The 25,710-nt window shown below is 56.0% G+C and overlaps 2 protein-coding genes across 3 annotated transcripts in view; one reads left to right on the forward strand and one right to left on the reverse strand.

Moving 5' to 3' along the window:
* The window catches only part of TBCD (tubulin folding cofactor D), a 133,920-nt gene that overhangs the window by 57,799 nt on the left and 50,411 nt on the right, over positions 1-25,710 (reverse strand). The window lies entirely within an intron of this gene.
* Positions 11,850-21,161, forward strand: ZNF750 (zinc finger protein 750). Its single transcript, XM_004592827.2, has 3 exons — positions 11,850-12,193; positions 18,342-19,890; positions 20,014-21,161. The coding sequence occupies exons 1-3, from the start codon at positions 11,986-11,988 to the stop codon at positions 20,738-20,740; spliced, it is 2,484 nt and encodes an 827-aa protein (XP_004592884.2). The 5' UTR covers positions 11,850-11,985; the 3' UTR covers positions 20,741-21,161.

Below are 25,710 nucleotides of genomic sequence, written 5' to 3' on the forward strand. Positions count from 1 at the left end.
CCTGACCAAGAAGTCAGGCCCTGCTCTGCCTCTGGTGAGCATGGCATGAGATCAGGAACATAGCGTGCACACATGAGAACACGTGGGGTCTGAGGACGGCACTGCCTCAGACACCAGCTAGGCTGCTTCCCATCTGTCCGTCCACAACTCCCAGTTACAGCTTCATGATCAGCACTGCCCACCCTGTGGTCACACTTGGATTGCTTGCTGTGCCAAACTACAAGGTAATGCCTTCAACTTGAAGTCATGAGATGCAGCACAGAGCTCATGACTGTCTTCCCTAGGAGCCTGGGGGTTTGAACGACACAGTCAGGGCCTCACCACCCCAGTGACTGCTGGGCAGGAGCTCATCCCCTCATCAGTGACACCTCCTCTCCCTGTCCCACCCACAGCTCATCCCCTCATCAGTGACTCCTTGTCTCCCCTCAGTCCCAGTCTCTGGCACAGGGCTCCTAGGGGAGCAGTGGCCACGTGGTGGACCCGGTTTGTTTTACATCCATTTCAGCAGACACATGTCAAGACCTCTACAAGCTGCTTCCTTGCTTCTAGGCCAACCAAGCAGCCCTGTCAGGACAAGCCCCAGGCACGTGGCGAACCAAGCTTTGCCCCAACACCCACAGGCCCAGAGCTCAGGAGACAGCGACTCAGGGAGGGAGGCAGGGATGGGCAGAGCAGGCCTCCCTTACAGAGCAGGATACAGCTTCAGCACCTCAGAGACAACGGAACACTGTGCCAATGCCTGGTGAGCACATACCAAACAAGCTAAAGCCTCCGCCTGCAGTGCCAGCATCCCATCCAGGGTTTGGTTCTAGTCCCAGCTGTCCCACTTCCCACCTAGCCCCTGCTTACAGCCTGGGAGAGTAACTGAGGATGGTCCAAGTGCTTGGGACCCTGCACCCGCATAGGAGACCCAGAGGAAGCGTCTGGAGGCTTCAAACCAGCCCAGCCCTGATCACTGCAGCCACTGGGGAGTGAACTAGAGCATGAAGAATGACTCTGTCCTTCCTTCTCTAACTCTGCCTTTCAAGTAAGTAAATAAATATTTAAAATAATAATATCAATATTACAGAATCTAAGGTTAGCACAAAACGAACACTCAACAGACGCAGGCCTGCCAAGGGGACGTGGCCAGGACACAGCACGTTCTGTGTTGAGCCTCGGAGTGGGATACTTATGACACAGGCTCGGATGACAAGAGCAAAGACTGAAGCCCACAGAGAATGAGAGGAAGACAAGTATGTAGTGTTGCTGGCAGGGCTCAGCAGGCTCTTGCTTCAGCTTAGTGTGAGAACACACTGCCAGTGCCACAAGCCTTGCTGGGGGAAGTGTCCCCACAGCCCGCGTCCGAAGGACACCTGCTTGGCGCAGCCTTGGCTCTGCCAGCTCATAGTCTTGATCTTGGCAGGGTCCTGTGGTGGTCTTCCCTGCTGGTGGGAGGAGCACAGGGCAGTCGCCCTGCAGTCTGTCACACACACAGCACTCTCACATCCCAGTGCCTGCAGCTGTGCACAGCCAAGGGCCTGGACCCAGCCTCACAAGTGTTCGTGCTCCCTGCCATGTCGAGAGACGTCATGCTGCTCAAGGTAACACTTGAGAAGTGCCAGAGTCAGGAAATACCAGTTAAGGAACGTGCGGGGTCTGGCTGGTAGAGACCCAAGGTTCAGCCTCAGCCCGGGGGGTTAAGGGGCTCAACAGACACTCCAACACAGAAACAGGAACAGCAGCGTCCCTCAGAAGAGAGCAGACTCCAATCTGAGCACACAGGGACTAAACTCCACAGCCAACCGGCAGTTTCACAGCGCACCTAGCTCCTCAGTCACAATGCTGACTGAGAAGCACCGTGCCCTCCCACAGTCCGCAGAGGCCGCTGGGGAGGGAACCAGCAGGAGGAAACTCTGTGTCTGTCTCTTAAATAACTTTCAGACAAAAGAATGGGTTTGTACTCAGCAACACAGGGGTACTTCAAAAAACTGTAGGAAACAATAACCTTATTTTAGTGCAAAAAGCCTTGAACTCCAAGCAGTTTCTCCATTAACCTCCTGAGGTAAGGACCCCTCATACTTCTACCTAAGAACATCAAAGGATGAGAAGGACATGCTGAGTGCAGGTTGATCAGAGGGAACACAGGCAACTCCATAGGGCATCAGATAGGAAGAGTCAGCACCACACCTCACCACTGCCCAGGGGGACCCACTGTGCACACCTCACCACTGCCCAGAGGGACCCACTGCGCACACCTCACCACTGCCCAGAGGGACCCACTGCGCACACCTCACCACTGCCCAGAGGGGACCCACTGTGCACCATCATTTCCTCATTTTCAAAATAATCGCAAATATGTTCCTAGTTATAACCACCAGAAATGAAAACTCAAGTCCACACAAAATTCACACAAACATTCCTGAGATCCAAAATGTAAAAAAAATACCCAAATATGCATGAATTAACAAAACTGCCCGGGGGTGGCGGGCTGAACAACCTGCAGGCTGAATGTCCCAACGTCAGAACCTCAGAATGTATTTGGAAAGCTCTGTTTACTGCAAAGTGAGGTCACGCAGGTGGGGCCCTGATCCGCTCTGACTAGTGCCTGGTAAGAAGCTGCCACTGGGACACAGGGAAGAGGCACCTCTGCCTCAAACATCAGCCTTCCCAACAGCACGGAAATTCACTCTGTCCTGCAAACCTCTCCCCAGCTTGCAGGGTCCCGACAGGCAGTCCACACTGCGAAAAGAAACCAAGACGTGGTCCGCGCTCCACCCTCCATAAAGCAGCACGAGCTGCAAGACCTCTGATGGGAAACACAGGGACGAGCCACTGTGAGGCTGCCCAGGGACGGGGGCAGCTAAGGGGTGAACACAGCGACAGGGGCAGCTAAGGGGTGAACACAGCAACAGGGGTAGCTAAGGGGTGGAACACGGGGACGGGGGCAGCTAAGGGGTGAACACAGGGACGGGGACAGCTAAGGGGTGGAACACGGGGACAGGGGCAGCTAAGGGGTGAACACGGGGACGGGGGCAGCTAAGGGGTGGAACACGGGGACGGGGGCAGCTAAGGGGTGAACACAGGGACAGGGGCAGCTAAGGGGTGAACACAGGGACGGGGACAGCTAAGGGGTGGAACACGGGGACGGGGGCAGTTAAGGGGTGAACACAGGGACAGGGGCAGCTAAGGGGTGAACACAGGGACGGGGGCAGCTAAGGGGTGGAACACGGGGACGGGGGCAGTTAAGGGGTGAACACAGGGACAGGGGCAGCTAAGGGGTGGAACACAGGGACGGGGGCAGCTAAGGGGTGGAACACGGGGACGGGGGCAGCTAAGGGGTGAACACAGGGACGGGGACAGCTAAGGGGTGGAACACGGGGACGGGGGCAGTTAAGGGGTGAACACAGGGACAGGGGCAGCTAAGGGGTGAACACAGGGACGGGGGCAGCTAAGGGGTGGAACACGGGGACGGGGGCAGTTAAGGGGTGAACACAGGGACAGGGGCAGCTAAGGGGTGAACACAGGGACGGGGGCAGCTAAGGGGTGGAACACGGGGACGGGGGCAGCTAAGGGGTGGAACACGGGGACGGGGGCAGCTAAGGGGTGAACACAGGGACAGGGGCAGCTAAGGGGTGAACACAGGGACGGGGGCAGCTAAGGGGTGGAACACGGGGACGGGGGCAGTTAAGGGGTAAACACAGGGACGGGGGCAGCTAAGGGGTGAACACGGGGACGGGGGACAGTTAAGGGGTAGAACAGGGACAGGCCTATCTGCGGCTGCCCAGGGACAGGGGCAGCTAAGGGGTACAGGGTTTCTCTGGGTAGCGGAGGAGTCCTGCACCGACAGTAGCAGCACTCCAACTCTGAACACGTGGACTGTCCCCTAAGGAAGCGGTCAGCATCCAGTTAAGGGGACTGTAGCAAGGGCTGTGACCAGGCTTGCTAACTCCCATCTCTCCAGGGCTATCTACCTCCAGAGGTCACCCGACCCACTGGCAAAAGGACACTGTGTGTGTAGTTTCTTCTCTCACTTACAGGGTCCTTAGAAACGCACGTCTTCCAAACAAAACCCATGCCTTCCCAGCATCCTTCTGCGTGAATCTTCCAGTCTTACTTGTAGTCCCTGTACCAGCGGTACCATGACAACCCTGCTCTGTGGCCTCTCGAGATGGCATATGTGTGTATGTGTGTGTTGAAATCTACAGAGAGCCTGCTCACTCCTCTTTAAATCGTACATAACACGCATGGTGTCAGCTAGGTAACAGTGTACAGCTCTACAGTTGCTTCCTAACTGACCAACAACTGAGAGACTGTGTCGCGTTCTCAGGAGGCCACTTTTCCTTCCCAGGCCTCCAGCAGCCAAGCAGGTAGGTGCATCAGTCTGTGGCCCTCACAAGCTCCACTGTCGTGCTGGGGTCAGTGCTGGGGGCCTGGCAGGGGTCTGCCTCAGGAGCACTTGCATCCAGGAGCCTGCACAGCCATGCCCTAGGGGCAGCAGGCAAGTCCCCATCCCTCAGCACTGTGGCCAGGGGCAGGCACGGGACCAGCCTCCCCCTCCCCTGATCAGCACAACACAGGCCCCCCACAAAGGGTCCTGCGAGGACTCGGAGTACAAGCAACAACTCAGTGAGGTGTGACTCCCACTTCCATGACTTGAGATAACAGACCTAAGACACTAAAGAAAAAGTCTAAAATATTAAAGAGATGAAAGGGAAAGAACAGGGCAGATGTGAAAAGAAGTGACGCAGAGGGCAAGACGGTGGTGGGCGGAAAGGGGATGGACTCAGACACAGCTGAAGAGGAACGGTGGCCGAGAGGGCCAAGCTTAATTAAAAGAGAGAGAGAAAAAAAATAGAACTTAGCAGAGGGAGGAAGAGACACAAAAATAGAAAACCCACCAGGCTTCACAGCCAGAAAACAGGAGTCTTCATGTCTATTACTACTACTACTAGTAATAATAATACTAACACCACAACTACTACTATGTTTTAAAAGATTTATTTATTTATTTATTTATTTATTTATTTATTTATTTATTTATTTCAAAGTTAGCTATACAGAGAGGAGGAGACAGAGAGGAATATCTACCATCTGATGATTCACTCCCCAAGTAACTGCAACAGCCAGTGCTGCACTAATCCGAAGCCAGAAGCCAGGAATTTCCTCCAGGCCTCCCATGCGGGTGTAAGTGTCGTAAGGCTTTGGGCCATCCTCCGCTGCTTTCCCAGGCCACAGGCAGGGAGCTGGATGGGAAGTGGAGCTGTCGGGATTAGACCCAGTGCCCATATGGGATGCCGATGCGTTCAGGGTGAGGACTTGTAGGCCACCGCGCTGGGCCACTACTACTAGTATTAATTGGACAGATAAAACAGTATCTTCTATTGGTAGGTTCACTCCCTAAATGCTGGCTACAGCCAAAGCCTGGAGGTGGGAATTCAATCCAGATCTCCATGGCTCGCAGGGCCCCAATTACTTACGCCATCACAGCCGTCTCTTGCAACGACTGGAGACACAGCTGGGCCTCTGATGGGGGGACTCCAGTGCTGCAGCACATGCCACCATTCCAAATGCTGTGTACTTCACTGACACTCCACAAGAGCCCCTTTTCTCGTCCCCTCCACGTGCCTAGAACACTGCCAGGGAGGAGCACACACAAAGGCAACAGACTCAAGGGAAGCTTGAGGCCCAGGAGCAGCTCCCAGAAACACTCGGGTCTGCAGCAGACAAGGCCAGCACATGGACACTGCGCTGTGTTGGGGCCCCACAGTGAGGAAGACAGCAATCCCCATGCTTGGCCAGGCTCACAGCCCTAAAGCCCGCTCCTCCATCAACAAAACAAGCCTGGGTCTGGACACAGAAACTACGGTGTCAACCAAGCTGCCGAAGGAGAGGCAGGCTTTGGGGTTCTGCTCCAGTGGAAGCCAAGGTTGTCCAGCCTCACTGACTTGCCAGTGTAGGCCAAGCCCAGGGGGCCCTCTGCTCCCTGTTCAACTCTGCTCTCAGCTGCCCCCTTTCCCAGGAAAGAGCCAGGACCACGTGCCAGGAAAAAGACTGCCCACAGGCCACACACCCCGAGGCTGGGTACAGCCCTGCTGCCCCAGGGTGCTCCGGCTCTGCTCACACTTCCAGCTAGGGCACTCAGCACAGCCTGGGTAGGAAACAGGATTGTGGCGGGGAGTCCATCTGCCCCCGTCCCACAGCCCACCCAGGAAACAATTACCCTATCAAAGGCAGCATGCACCAGCCCCACAGACAACAGCCACAAAAGCTCCCCCAAATATCCTCACTCATCTGGCTTCTGCATCACTAGAAACTGACCTGCTTCACCTCTCTGTATTACTAAGCTTGCACAAAACAAAGTCCTTGAAATCTTAAAATAAGCAGCACATCTCACGAGGAAGCAGGCTGGCTGGGACTCGTACACACCTCACTAGCAAGGGAGAACCCCAAGATTTGCAAGCCACTTTCAAAGCTGTGAGGGGGTCCCCTCCAACAGGCAGCAAGGTGAGCTGGGGAGGGAGGGGCCGTCGTGAGTGTGTGCTCTGCCCGCTCAGAAAGTACCAGCTGCCCCAACACCGAGAAGACATCACTCCAGCCAGGCGGGCAGCTGCTGGACCCACAGGGACACGGAACTGAGGAGGGCAAGTAACGTGTTCCCCCTTAACAAAGGTCCTGCTGCCCATACCCACAGAGTTTAGGATTCAGGGGCCTCCCCGAGACCTGGCCCTGACCACGCTGCAGCTAAGGGACTTGCTCAGCAGCATGACTGGCCAAGCTGAAACCCCTGAGCTTTCTGGAGCTCAGGTCCTCCCCGCAGAACATGAGGCGCACAGCTCAGTGCCCCAGCACCTGCGCACAGGCTCACCACCTGTGCCACCAAGCTATGAGATGGCTGGGATGCTGCAGCTCAGGGACCAATGAGGGAGAGAGGACACACATGGGGCAGCCCTTACCTCCCTCTCAAGTGCAAAAGTCCAGCTGTGGTGGGTGTTCGGGACAGCCAGGCCAAGGCAATACCACAGCCGGCAGCCCGCCAGTGCTGTGGCTCCAAGGGCAGCGTGGGCCCAGGTTCCCTCTCCACCAGACACCCTCCCCGCCAGAGTGCTGCCAGGAGGGAGACGTGCCCTCCACGGGTGCCCTGGCCAAGCTGCACTGGCTGTGCTGCCAATCACATGACAGCCACTACCGGCACAGGGCACCCCTCGGCACAGGGCCCACCACAGCACTGACCCACTTGGCACTAGGGCCCAGCACAGCACTGACCCACTTGGCACAGGGCCCAGCACAGCACTGACCCACTTGGCACAGGGCACCCCTCGGCACAGGGACCGTGCCCCTGAGCACTGAGGGGCATCAGCTGCCAGTAACGTCTCCCTTCCTCAGCCTGAGTCTTCCTGAGACGGCGGGGTAATGCAGTAGGCTGGACCCCAGGGCATCTTCATTCTCCAAGGTCAAAGAGGACAGGGAAGGCTGGTACACATGGCCCTGGGCCAAGGCCATCCCACCCCCCTGACCATCAAGACCTACGGCATCAGAACCGGGTTCCCCAAGAAGCAGGTTACAGAACTACCTCAGGATGGATCAGCAGAGAAGATGTCTCCTCATGCCCCAAGCACACAGGCTGTCAACCTCTCAGGAAGAAGAGAAAGACAGTGTCCACCCCTGAAGACTACGGCATTCAGAAAAAAGCAGAAACCCTGGGCCCCCAAAACCACCATGACAGGAAGAGTGGAGAGGTTTGTGGCCGAGAGCCAGCCCACGGGAAAAAAAGGCTCAAGGACCCAGTAGTCACCCCGATGCAGGTTCCAAGGAGGAAATCGTGCTGGAGCTGCCAGCACCAGGAGGCAGGGGGCAGCAGCGATACCAACAAGGCCGTGTGGACCCCGGGGGACACTGCCTGGTGCTGCTGCCAGCCCTGGGGAGGGAGGGGGACACCAACAAGGCCATGTGGGCCCCCGGGGGGCACTGCCTGGTGCTGCTGCCAGCCCTGGGGAGGGAGGGACACTGCCTGGTGCTGCTGCCAGCTCTGACAAGAACCATCAGAGCCACTCCGTGCTCGCCCAATTGTTCAGAAGGACACACACTGAAGTCCATACCCAAGGCTGAAAGGCAGCCAAACAAGTGAGGTGGCTGGTGGGAAGAGCAGCCACAGGAAAGGGCTGCCTGTGGGGTTCAGGTGCCAGCATGTGAGACTGCACTGCTACATGGGCACACCTTGTCTGTGAGCCTGAAAATGTTGGCATTTAAATGTTAAGGGGGAGCTGGCACTGTGCTGCCACGGGTCAGCATCCTCCATCTGCAGGCTGGTTTGAATCCTGGCTGCTTTTGGCCCAGCTTCTAGACAGTGCCCCTGGGAAAGCAGCAGAAGGCCCTGTGCTGGGGCTCTTGCCATCCACCTGGGAGACCCAGATGCAGCTTCAGGCTCCTGGTCTCAGCCTGGACCAGCCCTGGCTGCTGCAGCAATGTGGGGAGTGAACCAGAGGGTGGAAGACTTCTATTTCTCCCTTTCTCTCCTTCTTCCTCTCTCTCTTTTCAAAGCAACATTCTGATGTGCAGCCTGAGCAGCCCAGCACCACAGGAAACAGAGAACTCAGAGCAGCCAATGAGCAGGCACCAGACAGGAGACCACCTCCAACGGCTCAAGTCTCTGGAGCCACCCAGCAGGTGCGATCAACACCAGAATGAAGGACTGTCCAAGAGACACATGGCACCACACACTGGAAAGCACAAAAACAGTGCCGTGACCATTCTTGGCATGCCTTGGGGGGGTCTCGGGGCGTCCTGAGTCCCTGCAAGGTGAAGTTCCTCCCCACAGGAACCTCAGGCTGGTGAAGCCAGATTTCTAGCAGCACCCACTAAGCCACTTGGGCACTCAGTGATTCCAGACAACATCACAGTCATGCCCGCGCTCCAGACCCACTTAGAGCCCCGCACGTCGCAAACAGGGCATGAGTTTGACGATTAGTTTTTGCTTTGTTTTGTTCTCTAAATTTTTACTTCTTTAATTTCATTTTACTTAGGGGAAGAGAGAGATCTCCATTTGCTAGTTCACTTTCCAAGCGTCTGCGACAACCAGGGCTGGGGGTAGTCAAAGCATGGAGCCCAGAATCTCCCATGTAGCTCCCAAGTGCCATCTGCCACCTCCCAGGCTGTGCACCAGGAGGTAGACAGAGGACTTGAACCAGAGTCCCAGCTGGTGAGCTGCACCACAGCACAGCCCACCACAGAGCCCACGGTCACCCAGCACAGCCCACCAGAGCCCACAGTCACCCAGCACAGCCCACCACAAAGTTCATGGTCACCACAGCACAGCCCACCAGAGCCCACGGTCACCCAGCACAGCCCACCAGAGCCCACATTCACCCAGCACAGCCCACCACAAAGTTCATGGTCACCACAGCACAGCCCACCAGAGCCCACGGTCACCCAGCACAGCCCACCAGAGCCCATGGTCACCACAACACAGCCCACCACAGAGCCCACAGTCACCCAGCACAGCCCACCACAGAGTTCATGGTCACCACAGCACAGCCCACCAGAGCCCATGGTCACCCAGCACAGCCCACCAGAGCCCATGGTCACCCAGCACAGCACACCACAGAGTTCATGGTCACCACAGCACAGCCCACCAGAGCCCACGGTCACCCAGCACAGCAAACCAGAGCCCATGGTCACCACAGCACAGCCCACCACAGAGCCCATGGTCACCACAGCACCCTGCACCACAGAGCCCATGGTCACCACAGTACCCTGCACCACAGAGCCCATGGTCACCCAGCACAGCCTACCACAGAGCCCACGGTCACCACAGCACAGCCCACCACAGACTTCATGGTCACCCAGCACAGCCCACCACAGAGCCCACAGTCACCCAGCACAGCCCACCACAGAGTTCATGGTCACCACAGCACAGCCCACCAGAGCCCACGGTCACCCAGCACAGCAAACCAGAGCCCATGGTCACCACAGCACAGCCCACCACAGAGCCCATGGTCACCACAGCACCCTGCACCACAGAGCCCATGGTCACCACAGTACCCTGCACCACAGAGCCCATGGTCACCCAGCACAGCCTACCACAGAGCCCACGGTCACCACAGCACAGCCCACCATAGAGTTCATGGTCACCCAGCACAGCCCACCACAGAGTTCATGGTCACCACAGCACAGCCCACCACAGAGCCCACGGTCACCACAGCACAGCACACCACAGAGCCCATGGTCACAACACAGCCCACCACAGAGCCCACGGTCACCCAGCACAGCCCACAGAGCCCATGGTCACCCAGCACAGCCCACCACAGAGCCCATGGTCACTACAGCACCCTGCACCACACAGAGTCCACCAGAGCCCAGCACAGCCCACCAGAGCCCATGGTCACCATAGCACTGCCCACCACAGAGCCCATGGTCACCCAGCACAGCCCACCACAGAGCCCACGGTCACCACAGCACTCTGCACCACACAGAGTCCACCAGAGCCCAGCACAGCCCACCAGAGCCCATGGTCACCCAGCACAGCCCACCAGAGCCCATGGTTACCATAGCACAGCACACCAGAGCCCATGGTCACCCAGCACAGCCCACCAGAGCCCATGGTCACCACAACACAGCCCACCACAGAGCCCATGGTCACAACACAGCCCACCACAGAACCCATGGTCACCACAGCACCCTGCACCACACAGAGTCCACCAGAGCCCAGCACAGCCCACCAGAGCCCATGGTCACCACAGCACAGCCCACCACAGAGCTCACATTTACCAGCACAGCCCACCACAGAGTTCACGATCACCACAGCACCCTGCACCACACAGAGTCCACCAGAGCCCAGCACAGCAAACCAGAGCCCATGGTCACCACAGCACAGCCCACCACAGAGCTCACAGTCACCAGCACAGCCCACCACAGAGCCCACGGTCACCACAGCACCCTGCACCACAGAGCTCACGGTCACCACAGCACAGCCCACCACAGAGCCCACGGTCACCACAGCACAGCCCACAGAGCCCATGGTCACTACAGCACCCTGCACTACACAGAGCCCACGGTCACCCAGCACAGCACACCACAGAGCCCAAGATCACCCAGCACCCTGCACCACACAGCCCACAGTACTCAGCACCCAACTGCTGCTTTTGTGATGAGACTAGAATTATAATGATGGCTAATTTGGACAAAAGTAAGCAGAAGAAATGTTTTAAGAGTTAAATAAAGGTAAAGCCAAACAAAGCACTAAGTCTTAACCAAGGAGAAAAAGAAACAGTCTCCCTGTGAGCTGTCCCTGGCCTGGACACAGGCGCCTCTGCCAGTGGCCCCGGGCACCGAGCAGCTCACCTCCTCCTTCCCTACCCCCCAACCAACAACACATTCCAGGCTTCCCTGAAGCCAGGGCAATAGCCCTGGACGAAACAAGCAAGCAGCAGGAGGCAGGGAGTCAGTTGGCACCAAAAGTAACTGCCTCCGTTCCTTGAAAAGGGGTCTGTAAGAGCACACAGGCCGGCTCCCACCAGCAGCGCACGTCCACGGCCGTGCCGGGCTGGTCCCGGGCATGCTCCGGCAGGTCCCTGTGACAAGGCCACCGGGTACGCTCCCTTCCTGCCACTCAGCTCTCAGGAGCTGGGCGAAAGGAGGCACAGGTGACCAAGGCCTCCCTGGGCCCTCGGCAGGGACACTTCCGACACTGCGGCTTCTGAGGAACGTGTGCTGAAGCAGCAAATCCCAGTGTTCACCTGCTAATCAGGGCAGGCGCCCAGGTTTCCAGAAGAAAGACTTGCTCACAAGTCTTGCTCACAATACTGAGCAGGGATTGACCTACACCAGTCATCTGTACTCCAGCCATGAACACATCCAAACCCCGCAGCCCGTAGCCACCAGGGAGACCAAAAGGGCACCCACAAAACCACAGCAGCAGCGTCCCGGGAGGCACGGGGGTGGGCCAGGCTGCCGGGTCCAGAGCCTGGTGAGGCAGCGTGGACAGGTTGGAGAGGTGGGTGCAAACACATGAATCGTAGCTGCGGGCAGGAGGAATATCAAGTGCATCTCTGTGCCCTGAGGGCTCAACTCCTACACTTAAATCCCTCCCACTGGAAGAGCCAGCTCCAGTTTCACTTAGCAAGCCAGCGTGAGAACAGGTCCTGCTCCCAGCACTGCCAGCACAGCCCAGCACCGGCACCAAGACGCCCGCCACGTCCAGCAGTGCCCACCTCTGGTAAGTGCCCACCATTCTTTCTCATTTTCAGTTTTCTCTAAGAGAGACTCTGGGCTATTGCATAAAGTCCCTGCCGGATGAAGTTCTGTTCTGGGGTTTACTCAGAGCTGCAGGTGCACTCTCAGCACACAGACCTCTGAGCAGGTTCTTCATTGTCCAATCACCAAGTTTATTTGGCGATCAGGTCTGTGTTTCTGCTATAAAATTCACAGAAGGCGAAGCCAAAACATGAATCTGCAAACTGCTAAACTGTTACTAAACTGCTTCTCACCTTAGAAATAAACTAGGGCAGATTGCAACATAAGAGCCAAGGATTTCTCACATACACATGGGATTAGACAGCTGGTTTTAAAGTTTCCTTAATTTTACTAACTTGTAAAGTTCAAAAAACAAGAACTGTTTTGACTTAAGTTTACAGAACCAAACTTTAACCTGCTGGTGGTGTCTGCTTGGTTGCTGGGATTTTACACGCAGAAAGGGGTATTTTTTCCCCTTCTGTGAAACTTCTCAGAAACTGGGAAGACGACAATATGAACTCAGACTTCGTTTCGGCAAAACTGCCTACGACTGTCATCACGATGCTTGCTTTGCTTTAGGGTTGCTGACAGAGTTTGAAGGGTCAGTGAGGCGGCCAGCTGGGCTTGGTGGGAGCCAGGGCCCTGGGGACTGCCAGGAGGCCAGAGCTGCCTGGCAGTTTATCCTTCATTTCAAACCCAAAGGCTGGGAGGGAGTGGCATCAATCAGTGGAAAAGCTCAATCAGTGTAAAACTCACAGATCTCGTTCTTGCAACACCCAGTGGGCAGGCGACAGTGGCGTGTCCTTGAGTTATGCAATAACGCCACATCACAATATCATAATTATAGCATGCCCTTCACAATGTCTACCCGACGAGAGGGCTCCATGCCAGCCAGCTGGACACCACCAGCACTTCAGGTCACAGGTGACCCAGCTGGTCGTGACAGTGTCCAATAAGCCCAGTATGAACAAAATAATAAATAAATAAATAAATAAATAAGGCCATTTGTTTCCCTAAATTCAAATGCCTTAGAAACTCTGTAAGTACTTCAGCCACCCACTATCGCCCTAGCTAGTAACTATATCAACTGTCCATTAGGAACCTGTTAACAGAAAGGTCATCGGCAGCTCCGTGCTGTAACCAGACAGACCCGATGGCATATTGTGTGGGCAGCACTTTGTGGGCAGCGTGGTGTGGGCAGCATGGTGTGGGCAGTGTGGTATGGGCAGTGTGGTGTGGGCAGCTGTACCCAAAGCTCATACTGTTCTCAGCCTAGCCCAGGGATCTCCCATAGGCAAAGTGGTTCCACCGTTGGCCCGGAGACATTGAAAAACCTTGCAAATGGTGGGAGAATCGAGGCCAGCTCAAGGGGCCCTGGGCACACCGCAGAGTGAGGCCGTTTGGCGGCTGTGAGGACGAGACCTGAGTGGGACCCCACGGGAAGAGGGGGAAACGCATACACGTCTCTCCTATGTTGACACTGCAGTTCCCCAAGGGAGCCCTCACCCTCCTCAATGCCAATCCAAACTTACTGTAAACACTTGCTCTTGTGGGTCTTCTTGTTTTGGCAACAATATACTCTTTTTCTGGAATATTTAACACCAGTAGCTGCCAGCAGGCAGAAGCTGATCAGAGACTGCTTCTAAGCCGAGGCCACAGAGGTAGCGACCACCTTGAGGCCCCGCTGCCAGGGTTAGTTTCCCCATCCCTGTGACCTGGCCTGGGCAGGTGACTTTGCCTCTGGAGAGCTTACAGAAGCATCCACCCCTCACTGTCCCCAGTGCAGCTTTGCAGACCTGTGACCCACAGCCTCCGGCAGCTGCACCGACAGCAGCTGGGCAGTCGGTGCCGAGAGGTCAGCTTATCTAAACAGACCGCACCCGGGCCTCCATCTCCCGAACAGGCCCTACACACAGCCAAACCCTGACACTCTTGCCCAGGGCTGCTCCACCACCCTCAGCAGCCAACAGGCAGACTGTGCCACAGCCAGCAGGAAAGTGGGCTATAGTACTACAGTGATGCACATACAACCTCTCCCAGATGTTACAGAAAACACACCCTCCACAGTGTACGTGTTTGGGAGACAGAAGTCTCAGCCACATTTGAAAATACTGCTTCTACAGAAGCACCCGCTCTTCCTTAACACCCGTGCCCCTTATGGCACTCTGGGCTCAGGAACAGCAGCGGGTGCGCAGGGCGCAGCGCTCACCTGATAAACATTTTGCAACTGTCATCACTGTGACTGTGGTGCTTGCAGCGAGTGGTGAGCTCACCAGCTTTCAGATCTTTGCCGTAACACATCCTATACAATCATGGGAACTCCTCTTGCAGAGGTTCTCACGCCTTCAGACTCAGGCAACACAATGAGGCGTGCCGGCACAGGCCCTGCTGACTTATCTGGCTGGAACCAGGCGCCCGTTCCCCCATTCCTGACAAGAGCCACGGAGACTGGGCTTCTACCGCCAGGGGCACAGCTACCCTCAGGGACAGGCTGAACCATAAAGAATTAGTTCACACTTTTTCTTTTAATCAGAGGGGAAATTAGAAACACACGGAGCTATTATTACATGTTGAACTTGCTCAAGGTGCCTTCCAGCCTCTGAGGTAGCATACGCTGGGAGAGGAGCCCGAGCACCTGCAGGTCCTGCCTGACACCCAGAAGAAGGCAGCAGGATCTCACTTCTTGGCGTCAACCGTGGTTCTCAGCCGCACAGGAGCCTTCAGGGAAGGCTTCTGGCATCAGCAGCGCCTTTCTTTCCTCAAGCACCCTAAATCAGTGTCTTAACTACTACATCAGCAGAGTGACACAGCGTGGTGGGATTGTACATGTGTGTATCAGAGACATAGCATGCTGGGGTGGGTGTATATGTACATACGTGGAGAGATGTGGTATGGCAAGGTGTGTGTGTGTGCACACGCATATGGCAGAAATGTGGCCAGGGGTGGGTGTGATGCCAGAAGACATGTAGTGGTGGGTTGTGTGTGTGTTATCAGACACGTGGTGTGTGCGTGTGCGTGTGAGAGACAGAACAGACACCATCCACAGGAAGTAGTGGGGTGTGTGAGCTATCAGACACGTGGTGGTGGAGGTGGTGTGTGTGTGCGTGTGTGTGTGAACAGACACCATCTACAGGAAGTAGTGGGGTAGGTGAGTTATCAGACACGTGGTGGTGTGTGTGTGTGTGTGTGTGAACAGACACCATCTACAGGAAGTAGTGGGGTGTGTGAGTTATCAGACACATGGTGGTGTGTGTGTGCGTGTGCATGTATGAACAGATACCATCTGCAGGAAGCAGTGGGGCGTGTGAGTTATCAGACACATGGTGGTGCGTGTGTGTGTGTGTGTGTGTGAACAGACACCATCTGCAGGAAGTAGTGGGGTGTGCGAGTTATCAGACACATGGTGGTGTGTGTGTGCGTGTGCATGTATGAACAGATACCATCTGCAGGAAGCAGTGGGGCGTGTGAGTTATCAGACACATGGTGGTGCGTGTGTGTGTGTGTGTGTGTGTGTGAACAGACACCATCTGCAGGAAGTAGTGGGGTGTGTGAGTTATCAGACACATGGTGTGTGTGTGTGTGTGTGTGTGTGTGTGTGTGAACAGACACCATCTGCAGGAAGCAGTGGGGCGTGTGAGTTATCAGACATGCGGTGGTGGTGTGTGTGTGTGCGTGTGTGTGTGAACAGACACCATCTAAAGGAAGTAGTGGGGTGTGAGTTATCAAACACGTGGTGTGTGTGTGTGTGTGTGTGAACAGACACCATCTACAGGAAGTAGTGGAGTGTGTGAGTTATCAGACATGTGGTGGTGGTGGTGGAGGTGTGTGAGTTATCAGACATGTGGTGGTGTGTGTGTGTGTGTGTGTGTGCGTGTGTGTGTGTGAACAGACACCATCTACAGGAAGTAGTGGGTGTGTGAGTTATCAGACACATGGTGTGTGTGTGTGTGTGTGAACAGACACCATCTGCAGGAAGCAGTGGGGCGTGTGAGTTATCAGACATGCGGTGGTGGTGTGTGTGTGTGTGTGTGTGTGTGTGAACAGACACCATCTGCAGGAAGTAGTGGGGTGTGTGAGTTATCAGACACATGGTGTGTGTGTGCGTGTGTGTGTGTGTGAACAGACACCATCTGCAGGAAGTAGTGGGGTGTGTGAGTTATCAGACACATGGTGTGTGTGTGCGTGTGCGTGTGTGTGAACAGACGCCATCTGCAGGAAGTAGTGGGGTGTGTGAGTTACCAGACACATGGTGTGTGTGTGTGTGTGAACAGACACCATCTACAGGAAGTAGTGGGGTGTGTGAGTTATCAGACATGTGGTGGTGGTGGTGGAGGTATGTGTGTGCGTGTGTGTGTGAACAGACACCATCTACAGGAAGTAGTGGGGTAGGTGAGTTATCAGACACGTGGTGGTGTGTGTGTGTGAACAGACACCATCTACAGGAAGTAGTGGGGTGTGTGAGTTACCAGACACGTGGTGTGTGTGTGTGTGTGTGTGTGTGTGTGTGTGTGTGTGTTAACAGATACCATCTGCAGGAAGTAGTGGGGTGTGTGAGTTATCAGACATGTGGTGGTGTGTGTGTGAACAGATACCATCTGCAGGAAGTAGTGGGGTGTGTGAGTTATCAGACACATGGTGGTGGTGGTGGTGTGTGTGTGTGTGTGTGTGTGTATGTGTGTGTGAACAGACACCATCTGCAGGAATTAGGGCTCTTGCAGCGCTTGAGGCTCCACACAAAAATCACGGCCCCAAATCTCTTGCCGTGTGTACACAAGTGGGTCAGAGAAGAGCACAGGTGCCTCCAATTCTCCCCCAGGACCTTTCCTTCCAGTGGAAATTTCGTAACCACCCCGGTGTCTAAAAGAGCACACTTCAAAATCCCATAGGAAAGAGGGTTTTATTTTGATGCAAAACAAACTGAGCGCTTGCAATTTTTTCCCTAACCTGTGCCGTCCATGGCCTCTGGCAGGCCATGCCCACAGCGCGCAGCACCCGGTGCAGGAGCCCAGCTCAGCCATAGCCCAGCAGGCTCAAGCTCCTCCCTTAGAATGCAGTTTCTACACCCTCTCCATCTGATTTCACAACTGGAAAATATTTAGGTTCTGGAGACCATTCCTTCTTCACATTTTCTGCATGAATTAAAGCAATGGGCTTTATTTCTCACACAACCATACACACCCTGAGACACAGCCACATAGGGGCAAAGTGAGGGGTCAGGGTGCCAAGCAGCCTGTGAGGAAATCCAGGGGCAGAGCAAGCAGGCTGGGAGCAGCCAGGGGAGCCTGACCTGGTCAGACTCTGACACAGCCCTGGAGCCCACAGAGCTGACAGAGTGTCAAGGGCCTGAGTGGGCAGGTCCGTGTCCTAAAACCCTCCTTCCAAGATGCCGGTGCCCCCCTACTCCAGTTGGTGGGGCTACAGAGTGTCACTTGTGCCCTGCTGAGGCGCATCCAGGAGAAGGCAGATGAGCCTCGGTGAGCCCCCAGGCTGGAGGGCACAGGCTGAGGAGATGCAGCCACTCAGGAGTGGTCAGCACCGCAGGCCCACTGGTCAGCACAAATGTAACAACACATTCACACTGAGACACACAGCAGAGTGAGCACCTGCACCAAGCCACAGCAGCAACACGGCCACAGCAGCCCCACACTCAGAACACGGCAGCAACACGCCAGGCCCACACTCAGAACACAGCAGCAACATGGCCACATGGCGGGCTAGGCCTAGAGCATGTCAATGAATGCTCACTCTCACAGCAGTCAGGCAGCAGCCTGGTGCCAGGATGTGTCCTTCCACAGTCCAGAAAACTCACAGGAACGAACAGAGCCAGCTCAGCCATGGCACCCTGCAGGGCAGATCTGAATGATGGCGCCCTGCAGAGCAGGTCTGAATGATGGGATGAAGGCTCCCAGACCCCAAGAATCACAGGTGGTGAAAACATACATGGCAAACCTCCTGGACCACGGCAATGGTCTCAGGTCAGATCTGAGAAAACAGAGCATGTGCTCCAGGGCTGACAGCTGGTGACCCACGCCCAACTGCCCGGCAGCACCTGTGGTGGGCACTGCAGGCTCCCCCAGGCAGTGTCCAGTAGTGTCCAACTGTGCTGACCCAACTCTGCTCTCCCCTTGCAGCTTGGTGCTTTCCTCGTCACATTCCCAGCAGAGAGACAGCCACGGAGTCTGAGCAGAGGGGTCCAGCACTACTCACCCCCTCGGAAGACCAGAGTCGGAGACACAAAAGGAAAATGAGCCTCCTCAAAGAGCGGAAACCCAAGAAGCCCCACTACATCCCCAGGCCCCCGGGGAAGCCCTTCAAATACAAATGCTTCCAGTGCCCCTTCACCTGCAACGAAAAGTCTCACCTCTTCAACCACATGAAGTATGGCCTCTGCAAGAACTCCATCACCTTAGTCTCCGAGCAAGATCGGGGCCCCAAGTGCCCTAAATCTAACGCACTCGACCCCAAGCCGACCGGCCAAACAGACCCCACAGCCAAGCCCGCCTCCTCCAAGGCAGCCACAAGCGGACTCCCCGGATTTGACTCGAAACTTCAGCAAAGCTTCGCCAAGGAGGACACCAAGGAAAACGTGGAGCTGAAGACCAGGGGGGCCCCCCAGTGCCCTCCAAAGCCAGGCCTCCCCAAGGACACGGCACCCCTGAGCCCGGCTCCAGAAGCAGCACTGGGCACCCAGGCTGCCCTGGAAGGTGTGGTCCGGCACTCGGCGTTTGTTCCAGTTGGAGAGCACAGACTGAAGGGGCCAGAGAATGCAGAGGCCCCTGAGCTGCTGGCGGTGGCGCCCCCCACAGCCAAGGCCACTGCCTTCCACACCAAGTCCGCTTTCCACGCTCCCAGCTATCCCTGGAAAGCCACTTCCCCATTCCTTGCACCGGAGCTTCCACACAGAATGCCATCAACAAAGGGCTTCAGTGCCATTCCCCCCTACATGCACCCCACTGTGTCAGAGTACCCCCCACATTTCCACACAGAACACGGACTGGCTGCCATCTATTCCCCCTACCTCCTGGCTGGGAACCCACCTGAGTGTGACCGGCCCCTGCTATCCCTCTACGGAGCCCAGGACCAAAGGCCCTTCCTGCCTCACCCAGGACCAATACCCAAGCACCTGGGTCCGACTCCATCCACATACGATCACTACAGATTCTTCCAGCACTACCCTTCCAATCTGCCAATTCCTTACGGGTTTTACCGGCCAGAGTCAGCCTTCTCCTACAGCCTCAGGCTGCCCCCGGTGGCTGGCATCACCCGGGATCAGGGCTCTCAGGCACTGGACGAGGCTGCTCTGATCTTCCCAGCCTCAAGTCCTTCCAAGCTGACCCCTTCCACCTCCCACAAGAAACACGCGGCACGGGAGAAGGAAAGCCCCCTTCCAGAGGCTAAAGACGCTTCCAAGGACGGGCAGGCGGACACTGAAGGGGCCAAGATGAGTCCCCGTGAGGGCAGCGCAGCCACAGGCTCCCCAGGGAGGCCAAGTCCCACTAACTTCACACAAACCAGCCAGCCATGCGAAGGGCTGTGCGACCTGTCCAACAAGCCAGCCCTGGGCACCCTGGGACGGTCCCACCAGCTGGAACGCAGCCTCACTGCCTTCAAACCCATCCAGAAAAGCTGTGAAGGCCCCTCTTCCCAGGCTCCTACGCAGGGAGCAGCGTCGCCCGACAGGTAAGGAAAATTCATTTTCAAAACTCACAAGTCAGGTTTTTGGTTTGTTCCCACAGCCATGCTTGTGCTGGCTCAGAATCTCCACCCTGTCACTATCTAAGCCCTTCTCTCACCTTCTTCCAGCTTCGAGGCCACACCCGGGGACCCTCCTGCTCAGACAGTAAGCGCCACTCTGGTCGTAGAAGCCCTGCCTTCCAGCTCAGAAGACAGCTCCAGGATAAGCCCCCTAAACCTCTCCAAGAAAGCAGAAGCCAGGCCGGCAGCAGCTCATGGCCCCGTGTACCGCGGCTGCCTCCCGGAGGAACCCCCCAGCTTCCCGGAGCTACAGGACCTGCCCCTTAACCTCTCGGTTAAAGACCCCTGCAATGCGCGGCCCCCAGGGCCCACCCTGACCAGCCCACCCACAGAAGACCCCAACGCTGCCACTGCTGCTCAGGAAAAGGAAGTGGGAAGTCCCAGGCACGGACCAAGCCATCCCGAGCCACAGGACAGCCCCGACAAGGTCCCAGAGTCCAGCCCAGACAGGAAGGCCCGCGAAGCATGTGAGGAAGACAGCGGTGACGAGCAGAAGCAGACGGCAGCTGTGGCCCTGTGTCAGCTGGCAGCCTACAGCCCAGGCAACGTCAGGGTGGGCGACGGGGAGCCTGCAGCCCAGGAGTCGGCCTGCCCACAAGACTCGCCCCCTCGCGGGTCCACAGACAGCCAGGAGGCTCCATGTGACCTCAGGCCCAGAGGCACAAAAAGGACAAGCCAGAGAGATGCAGGGAAATCCCAGCCAGGAAGTAAGAGAACGAAGGCAAGCGACACGGCCAGGGTGCTCACCCTCCGGAGAAGAGGCCGGGTGTCCTAGAGCCAGGGCGCAGCCCCGCATCCTCTCCTGTGTAGGTGCAGACGTCCGACAAGAACAAAAGGCGTTTCCAGTCTGGTTACAGACGCCCTGAACTTGGTCAGCTGGACCCTGGCCTCATGCCTGCAACCCTGAGTTGCACACACACACACAATGAAGTGTAGTACCAGAACAAGCTGTTGCAATCTTTTTCCTATTAAACACAGTTGCGTACTTCGAAGCAAACAGCAGTTATTGAAAAACACCAGGGAGAGGCACTGGGCTCCAGCTTCTGCAGGAGGGTGCTGTGGCTCCGTGACTGACAGCACACAGACATCAAGAGGCTATTTATACAGATAATTTATTTCCTATGCAATGACATTTCTGGTGATGGTATCACATGTGTACCCTATTTGCTTATCATATTGCAGTAAAGTTTTTTTTTGGTTTATTCAGTCTGAGTTTCCAATCCTTACGATGTCTGTGTAACTGACATTCCAAATCACCCTGGTGTGAACTCTGAGCGTCCATCCCACGGCGACACACTCAGCCTGTGCTGCCCCTGTATCATGCCATGCAGCTGCACAATGGATACACTGTGTGCAACATTGGCATGTGTGTGTGAGTGTGTGCATGCCGGATGTGCAACATGCAGCATGTGTGCCTCATATGCAACTAGGCTTGCACGTGGTGCAGGCACATGCACTGTGCATGTAACATGAGAGCACTGTGTGTGACGTATGCAGCACATGTGTACTGTGTAACATGGGAGTGTGTGCTGACACGCAATGTGCGTGGTGAACATGCACTCTGCACGCACACATGTGTGAACCAGTGGCCCAAGGGGCACTTTACAAGTGTCCCAGTTGTGCTTCAGCAGACGGCCTCCTGGCCCCGCTCCCCTCCTCCCACTCCTGAACGGAAGTCTCCGCCTTGCACGGACACAAGACCTCCCTTACCCCTGAGCAGGGCCTGTGGGCACCGAGCAGAACCTCCACCTTGTATGGGTGAACAGAGAGCACAACCCAGACCAAAACCCACCTTAGGAGTGACCGACCTCCAGAAAACATTATCCTCTGCACACCGACATACAGCCCACTCGGGACTAACACTACTTGTTTAAAAGACTCAATCTAGCGGGTGGCATGATGGCTCAACTGACTAATCCAGCACCTGCAAGCGCCAACATCCCATATTGGCACCAATTCTTGTCCCAGCTGCTCCACTTCTGATCCAGCTCCCTGCCTGTAGCCTGGGAAAGCAGAGGAGGACGGCCCAAAGCCTTGGGACCCTGCACCCACAGGGGAGACCCAGAAGAGGCTCGTGGCTATAGATCAGCTCAGCTCCAGCCGTTGCAGTCACTTGGAGAGAGAACTAGAAGATGGAAGATGTTTCTGTCTCTCCTTCGTCTGCCTTTTCAATAAAAACAAATGGATCTTAAAATAATATTAAAAAAAAAATAAGGATCCAATTTAGAATTTCTAAAACTTTATTTGACAGGCAAGGGGAGAAGAGGAGAGAGGGAGAGGGAGAGAGAGAGAGAGAGAGAGAGAGAGAAACAAGCTCCCATTCATTGGATCACTCCCCAGATACCCACAACAACCAGGTCTCTGCTGAAGTCAGGGGCAGGAGTACCATCCACGGAGCTGGCAAGACCCCAGCCACCCGAGTCCCAACACTCCCTCCAGAGTCTTCACCAGCAGGAAGCTGGAATCCGGGGCCAGCGCCGGGAGCTGAAGCTCCAATCAGGAATGAGGAAATCTTAACTGCTGGGCAGAAGGCCTGCTCACAGAAGGCCACATACACAGGCAGGCACAGCTCCCACACCCTATAAACCCAGACAGCCCCGTGGTTCAGGGACAGAAATGAAGGATGGAATTCCTGTGAACAAACTTGACTGGAACCTTCAGTAGAGATGGCAGGAGTGGGGTGAGGAAAAACCACCAGGACACAGAGACACGCAACCTTTTTAATTCACAGAGGTAGAATTAGGCAGAGTGCAGCACGTGACCCGCTCCTCTGCTAACATACACCAAGATGTTGGCCGAAGAACAGAACCACCACACACTCTGTTTTCCAGAAAGTAAACAGCCCTGTAGGAAATGTGACAGAGTGAGGCTCACCAAACTCCATGCTCTGCACTGAGGACCCAGAGGTAGGGCCCTGCACGCTCTGCACTGAGGACCCACAGGACACAGGGCCCTGCATGCTCTGCACTGAGGACCCACACCACAGGCAGGGCCCTGCACGCTCTGCACTGAGGACCCACAGGACACAGGCAGGGCCCTGCACGCTCTGCACTGAGGACCCACACCACAGGCAGGGCCCTGCATGCTCTGCACTGAGGACCCACAGGACACAGGCAGGGCCCTGCACGCTCTGCACTGAGGACCCACACCACAGGCAGGGCCCTGCACGCTCTGCACTGAGGACCCACAGGACACAGGCAGGGCCCTGCACGCTCTGCACTGAGGACCCACAGGACACAGGCAGGGCCCTGCACGCTCTGCACTGAGGACCCACACCACAGGCAGGGCCCTGCACGCTCTGCACTGAGGACCCACAGGACACAGACAGGGCCCTGCACGCTCTGCACTGAGGACCCACACCACAGGCAGGGCCCTGCAGCCGAGGCGTTCTTGCTCACTCTTCACTACCTCAAGGACATATCTCTGCGTCAGAAGCCCCCAAGGCTGAGACCACGGTCCAGCAAGAGGCACCACCTGCTGTAGCAGGGATGCAGGGGCCACTCTGCTGACCTGGCCTCCTGTGCTGCAGCATGAGCCATCTCGGCAAAAGCTTCACACTCCTGGTGAGAACCCCAGCAGCCGGGGCAGGCCCTCGCATTTGGCTCCAAAACAGTACAGATCCTCAAGCTTTACAGCCAAACAGATCCACCAACGTATTAACCACACACCCTGTCCACATTCATATGGGACACTATTCAGACCTAAATGTTCCTAACAGGTGTGTGTGGGAAGTGTTAACCTCTCCAAAACCCCAGAGAACACAGATTATCACACAACCTAGCAGTTCACTTCCAGGTGTGCAGCCAACTTTCAGGGATCCAGAGGAGGTAAGGACAACATCAGTGTACAGCACAAGACGTGCAAGACAACAGCATCTATTCAGGGGTCTAACTCCACCACAGCCCAAAGGCATCCTCACCAGGCCCCAACACAGGGGCCTGGAACCCCAGGGACATCCTCACCAGGCCCGACACAGGAGCCTGGAACCCCAGGGACATCCTCTCCACACCCCGACACAGGAGCCTGGAACCCCAGAGACATCCTCTCCACGCCCCAACACAGGAGCCTAGAACCCCAGGGACATTCTCACCAGGCTCCAACACAGGAGCCTGGAACCCTAGGGACATCCTCTCCACACCCCGACACAGGAGCCTGGAACCCCAGAGACATCCTCTCCACGCCCCAACACAGGAGCCTGGAACCCCAAGGACATTCTCACCAGGCTCTGACACAGGGGACTGGAACCCCAGGGACATCCTCTCCACGCCCCGACACAGGAGCCTGGAACCCCAGGGACATCCTCTCCACACCCCGACACAGGAGCCTGGAACCCCAAGGACATTCTCACCAGGCCTGACACAGGAGCCTGGAACCCCAGGGACATCCTCTCCACACCCCGACACAGGAGCCTGGAACCCCAGAGACATCCTCTCCACGCCCCAACACAGGAGCCTGGAACCCCAAGGACATTCTCACCAGGCTCCAACACAGGAGCCTGGAACCCTAGGGACATCCTCTCCACACCCCGACACAGGAGCCTGGAACCCCAGAGACATCCTCTCCACGCCCCAACACAGGAGCCTGGAACCCCAAGGACATCCTCTCCACACAGTCACACACAGGAGCCTGGAAACCCAGGGGTCCTCTCCACACAGTCACACACAGGAGCCTCAAATTCGAACTCCAGCTGAAATAACTCGGCCAGCAGAGCAACGCTGCAGGGGCACTGTGCCTTCACGGGCTCCAGAGCGTGTACCTGCTCAGAGCTGAGTGCCAAGGGGTTCTGTGGCTGGATGGCAGCGACAGGCCAGGCCTTCTCAAAGGGAGATCAGCTTCAAAAGGAGGCAGTGTTGACGAATGCATAGTGCACAGAGATGATGCCAGAGTTCTTTGTCTAAAAACAGTGAAAGTCAGTGATGGTGCTGTGGAGTGAGGGCCAAGCCGCTGCCTACAACACTGCCATCCCATGTGGGGCTGGCTGGGGTCCAGGTTACTCTGCTTCTAACCCTTCACTCAGTGTACTGAGAAAGCAGCAGGGAACAGCCTACATGCTCGGTTCTGGCTCCAGCATGGCCCAAGCCTGGCAGTTACAGCCACATGGGAAGTGACCCAGCCTATGGAAAAATCTTTCCCTCTCTCACTCTGTAATTGTGTCTTTAAATTAAATACTTTTCAATGGGTAAAAATTTTTAAACTGTTTCATGATTATATTTTGCCGCAATTTTTCTCAAGCAATAATGCAATAATACATACTTTTCATGAATAGACTGCATTGTGACTGACTACAACAGGTACTCACAGAACCATCATATCTCATTCTACGTTGCCCTCTGAGTGAGCGCCCTCTGAGCTGTCTTACTCTCAACCAAGATGCTGTTTGTGGGAATGCAAGGTTCAGGGGCACTCACTTACTCACTCACTCAAGGAGACACAGTCTCTCTCACTCACTCACTCACCCAAGGAGACACAGTCTCTCTCACTCACTCACTCACTGACTCAAGGAGACACAGTCTCTCTCACTCACTCACTCACTGACTCAAGGAGACACTCTCTCTCTCACTCACTCACTCACTCACCTAAGGAGACACAGTCTCTCTCACTTGCTCACCCAAGGCGACACAGTCTCTCCACTCACTCACCTAAGCCGACACAGTCTCTCCACTCACTCACTCACCTAAGGAGACACACTCTCTCTCACTCGCTCACCCAAGGAGACACAGTCTCTCTCACTCACTCACGCACCCA

Source organism: Ochotona princeps, chromosome 17 (assembly GCF_030435755.1).
Source record: "Ochotona princeps isolate mOchPri1 chromosome 17, mOchPri1.hap1, whole genome shotgun sequence".
Taxonomy (NCBI): Eukaryota; Metazoa; Chordata; class Mammalia; order Lagomorpha; family Ochotonidae; genus Ochotona; species Ochotona princeps.